This window comes from Cryptomeria japonica, chromosome 11 (genome assembly GCF_030272615.1).
Source record: "Cryptomeria japonica chromosome 11, Sugi_1.0, whole genome shotgun sequence".
Lineage (NCBI taxonomy): Eukaryota > Viridiplantae > Streptophyta > Pinopsida > Cupressales > Cupressaceae > Cryptomeria > Cryptomeria japonica.
This window is the reverse complement of record NC_081415.1, coordinates 371,987,824-371,993,463: the sequence shown is the minus strand read 5'-3', so window position 1 is coordinate 371,993,463 and position 5,640 is coordinate 371,987,824. Positions and strand designations below refer to the sequence as shown.

General features: G+C 40.5%; 1 protein-coding gene across 1 annotated transcript; it reads right to left on the bottom strand.

The window, feature by feature from the left end:
- Positions 1-235: 235 nt before the first annotated feature.
- On the bottom strand, positions 236-589 carry LOC131069462 (classical arabinogalactan protein 9-like). Its single transcript, XM_058004887.1, has one exon. The coding sequence runs from the start codon at positions 587-589 to the stop codon at positions 236-238; it is 354 nt and encodes a 117-aa protein (XP_057860870.1).
- Between the last annotated feature and the right edge of the window lie 5,051 nt (positions 590-5,640).

Below are 5,640 nucleotides of genomic sequence, written 5' to 3'. Positions count from 1 at the left end.
TACACTCACATGCATGTTGATTCTGACGAAGGTGACCACCACCAACCCAAGATGGAGAGGATTTAGAAGCATCATGTTCCATAGGAGAGGCCTCTGAAATTGTGTCAATGATAGGAGAAGGCCCAACCGATGAAACAGAAGGTGCATCCTAGAGAGGCACCACATCCACAACAATGAGTGCCCGATCTTGTTTCACTTAAGGATTGGTCAGAGGAACAAAGGGTTCCTGTACAGGCTATGACAAAGAGACACGAGAAGAGCGCTTCATTTTTTCATAATGAGAGGGTCGAGGAATATCAGCCATGATCGGGAGCTCGAAGGGAGGCCAGGTCATGGACTTTGACAATATGAGTGCCTTTCCCTTGGCTACACTGGGTGCAGTCGTAGGAACAATAGGCATCATTGGAGGTTGCACGGTCCTAGGTGGACGTAGAGGTCTATTCGAGGGAGCAGGGTTAGCCTCAATCCCTGATGATGAGGATACATGAGGCACAACCTGCTCCAAGACCGGAATCGATGGAGGAGGGGTTGATGCAGAAGGTGGCAATGAAACAATAGACTGCACAGATTTAGGGGCCAACTCCCCCATTTATAGTGTGTAAAGCGGAAAATCGCGATCGAACCCTAGTTGCCCTCCCCTCTTCCAACTCCGAGGAGAGAGAAGGGAGGTTCGCTAGGGTTGATGGTTTTCACTTAAGGGAGAGACTTTACATTCAAAAGAGGGGTTGAAACCCACAAGATCCAATCCCACACAATGCAAGATTGGATGCTAAATGTGTTTCAAGGGTTAAGAAAGCAAGGCTACCCTCTTTTGTAAAGAATGTTGATAGAAGAATTAAGCTAGGAATGCATAGAAAGTGACAAAGATTCGCTTATAAACTGAGATAGGGATATAGGATGAAGCTGCGGACCTGGAATTAGCAGTAAAATGTCGATACGGCGCTGTCCTGCAAATTTGAGCAAAAGTTGTCAGGACGATGGCGCCCGGCGCCACGGTCCTCCGAAAAATCCGCGAAACGAAGGGGGATCTGTTCATCTCTGCACAAGGATTCCAGCTCTTCAATTTCAGCCGCGTACCTGCAACCTACACACAGAAAAATGAAGACGATTGGGGGGTTAGGGATTAGGGGTTTGCCTTTAGGTCAAACCCCGGTTTTGGAATTAACCAAGAAATGAGCAAGTGCTGTAAATGTAAATGTATGTAAAACAAGTACTAATACCTTGTTCTAAGGATGTTTGTATCCTTATGTGTGAAGGTATAGATGTTGTATGTTGTTGTAGTATGTTGTATGTAGTATGTGATCTCCTCTTCAATGGTTGAATCCTTGTCTTGAATGCAACACTTAGCCTTGAATGGAGACTTAGAATGATCAATTGCTTGAAAGAATGCTTGAATGCTTGAATGCTTGAGTATAGTTTCCACGCCTTTTCCCTCATGTGTGTCTCTCTATCCAAATGAGAGAGGAAAATGTAGTTTATATACTTGTCATTTAGGGCTGATAGACTGATTTTCCCGACCTTAGGCCGACCAGGAAAGTTAATTTCCAAATTGCAAACAAAAAGACCCAAGACCCCTTAGGAGACCGAGCCAAAATAGGCCCAGGGACCAGGGCGCTGGGCGCCATGGTCCTGAAGGACCAAGGCGCTGGGCACTCTGGTCCCACCTCCCGGGACAGCAGAGTGCAAGGAGGTTCAGGCCAGGGTGCTTGAAAAATGCAGTTTTCAGTGTCGTGAGCAAGTTTCAAGGTCTCCATTCAGGTTGCGTGTTGCGTCACCATCGTGAAGACCGAAATGCAATCGAAATTGCAAGTGTCGCAATTTTAGGACGCTACATTTAGCCCCCACTTTAGCGGGAGTATGTATGCTCATACTTCCGGTAAAGTACAAGGAAACAACATTGAAAGACTTTCACCACGTCAAGGAGGCAAGACACACCAAGCCCCCAGTGGACTAAGGATCTTACGACTTCGATTGACAAAGTAAAAGGGAAGATCACGAGGGAGAACCATGACTATTAGTAGTAAGGTTCCCTCACTATGAGTCATGCAAGAAAGATATCAAAAATTTTCAAGGCAAAGCTAAATTTGTCAAGAAATTTTCAAGTATCTTGAAAAGATATGGACGGGATGTATGCCCCCCTACGTTAAAGCGATCGCACACGCCTCACCGGGGGTGATTGCTTTAAGGTAGTGATACATATAAGAAAATGAAAAAGGGAAAGGAGCACGTTATCACAAGGATTTAGCCCCCAAGTGTGAGATAAGCCCAAGGATAATAGACACAAAACACAAAGCACAAGGTGACTTCACTTTCCTCAGGGTCAGTATGTTGTATGATTATTCATGTATATCATATGTATGTATGCATAATTGTTCTTCATTCCCCAATCAAGGAAGGTCACCTAGAAGAAGGGAACACATGTGTCTTTTGAGTCAACATGAGAGAGATTGAGAGATCTCAATGCTTTGCATCGTCCTCAAGTAGACAACACTAAGGACAACAAATAGAAGAATGAGAATAACACATAGAAGAAGTAACAAAAGAGAGGAGGAGAGAATCTGCTATGCTAATGAACTAGTCTAGCACGTCATCTACCCCCCGATCTTGCTAATCAATGTTTCGGGAAGGTAGGGAACACGCTAGAGGAGGAACATCCAACACAGCAGATGGAGCTATCACAAGATCCAAACAAGGGCTATGTTCATGTTCTGAGCCACATTGTTCTTGTCTAGGAGCTAGGATAAGTGCTTTAGAAAATTCATTAGATAAATGGTTATCAATATCAACAAGTTCATATTCACTATTAGAATGAACAAGAGTAACATTTGCATCATGAATAACATTTTCATCTATATCATCATCAAGATTTATAAAAATAGGATCTTTAACTCGCACAGGATCAAGACCATCATGCATCTTATGTTTAGGAGATTTCGGCTCAATTTCCGGCTAAGGAGAAAATGGAATAATGCTTGTTGAAGGTGTTTTTGGAGATTGCAAAGTTTGAGAAGCAGCTGCTTGAGCTCTAAGACGACGCTTTCGTCGACGTTCGCGTGCAGAATGATTTTGTCTAGTCTTAGTATGAAGTTGTGAAGATTGAGGAGGAGGAATGTTCTCATCCTTATCACTTGGGTGTTTAGGTTGTGGTCTCTTAGGCTGGATAATAGGAGAAGAGGAAGGTCTCTTCTCTCTATAAAAGGACGGAGGAGGAACTGCTCCATATAAGGGAGAAATATTTGGTTTAGGAAGGAGACCAAGTCCATCATGATGAGGAGATATAGGTCTACTCTTAGGAGGTTTATTAGATATAGGCATAGTCACATCCATAGGGATGGGTTGGGAATCTTCTTGAGGAAAGACATTAGTTTTATCTTTCAAAGGAAGAACTTCCTTCTCAAGAATGATAGGAATATCAAGTTTAGGTGTTCTAGGTTCACTTAGAGATAGGATCATATCTGTTTTCCACTTTTGATAAGATTTGAAAAGATGATCACTTCGCGAAGGAAGAGATTGGAATTGTTTAGGCCAAAAGTAATCAATAGGAACGCTAGAAGTTCTTTCAGCTGGTTTAAAGAGACTATGATTGACAGTAACAACTTCACCATTATGGGGAAATTTCAAACACTTATGAATAGGAGAAGCAATAGCTTTCATGGAAGATAGCCAAGGATAGCCAAGCTTCACATGAAATTGTTCGGATGAAGGAATAATAGCAAAGTTCACATCAAGGGATTTGTTATGGACCTCAATAGGCAATGTAATAGAACCAATTGCAGGAGAAGAAAATGCATCAAATAGTTTCACAATCACATCTGTTTTGTCATAGATCACTTGATTCAATTGCAAAGTAAAAAGAAATTCTTCAGTAATGACATTAACCATACAAGAAGGATCAATAAGCACTCCACGGCAAGGTGTATTCTTGACTTTTGCAACTATGTATAAAGGACCATCAGGTGCTCTAATGGTTTCACTAGAATCAAATGTGATGGAAGGTTCTTTAGGGTTTTCTTGCTGCTCTACAAAGTTAATCACATTCGGAGTCATAGACACAAGACCATCAGATGAGAGAGAGGAATCATTAGCCTCAATTGCATTAGAGGTATGAGAAGGTAATGGATCAGTGAAAATCTGAAGATTTTGATTAGGAGGAGCTACAGATGTATTGCCTTTATCATTCACTCCAGAAACAGAAATAGTGTTATTATCAATCAAATCTTGAATTTTACCCTTCAAAGAAAAACATTTTTCAGTATCATGCCCAGGCTAACGATGAAATTGACAAAAAGCTTTGCTATCAAAATAAGGTGAAGTAATCTTTGCAGGATCAATTTGCCTTATAGGAGGAAGAGTAAGCACATTTTGTTCCAATAACTTATTCATAATACTATGCAATGATTCATTCAAAGGAGTATACTTTCTTTCTTTCTTGAAAAATTTAGAAATAGGAGGCACACCTGATGCTGCATTCACATTGTTGTTGATGATGTTTTCATTGAATTTGATGGAATCTCTGTTCGGTTTAAACTTCCCAAATGGTTGTTGACTACTATCACCCTTATCACTCGGAGTCATAGGATGTGATTGTTCCATTTGACTCACAGTCAGTTGATAATTGTGAAGAGTTGCGCACAACTGTTGGAAAGAAGTAAACTCAGAAAATAGGAGTTTGTCTCGAATATCTTTTTGTAAATTAGAAATAAAGATTCTTTGAATATCATTGTCAGGCACTGGAAAAGAAATTTGAGCATACAAATGCTTATATCTACCAATGAAATCAGTCACTTTTTCTTTAACACCTTGTTTACAATGCATTAAATCAATCAAAGTAACTTTAGGACTTATATTGTTTTGAAATTGTTGAATGAAAGCATTTGCAAGTTGTTCGAAAGAAGTAATAGAATAGGAAGGCAACGAGCAATACCATTGTAGGGCTTTGTCTCTTAATGTTCTAGTAAACAGTTTTGCAAGCAACCTTTGGTCATAAGCAAAATCAGTACATATTGTTTGAAAGGTCTTAACATGTGTTAGAGGATCTCCTTTACCATTATAAAGCTCCAAATGCGGGATTTCAACATGTTTAGGAGGGATAGCTCGAACAATGTCAAGAGAAAGTGGGCTCGCAACATCAAATGTGGGCACACTAAACTTAGATTGATTCATAGAGGCAATTTGTTGTTGTAAAGAAGAGACAGTTTGTGCAAGATTGTTAATGGTCGCTTCAGTCGAAGAGTTCATATTAGACGTGTTAGATTGTGATGGAGGTGTTATGTTATTGAAAGAAGGTAAAGAGTAAGGTGGTGGGACTCTATGATAGTTAGTCATAGGAGATGATTGGATAGGAGGAACACTACAAGGAGGAATGGAATGGTTAAACGAATTGCCCCCTTGCGTCATGTTCATTTGTGGAGATATAATAGGGACATTCATTGAAGGAATGAATGAAGAAGTCGGATTAAATGAAGGAAGAGGGTTAATTGAAGAAGAAGGGTTGCCCCCATGACTGGTGATCACAGGAGGAATGTCTTGTGTAGAAGTAGCCATTATGTTTGATGTAAAGGTAGGTACGCTAGCAATAGAAGTCATCAAAGGAATAGAATGATTGACTTGAGTAGGAGGTTGTGTATAACCCAAATTTTC

Bases quoted from the DNA above. Each gene is read 5' to 3' on its own strand.
- LOC131069462 (XM_058004887.1), bottom strand. From the start codon at position 589: ATGGGGGAGTTGGCCCCTAAATCTGTGCAGTCTATTGTTTCATTGCCA.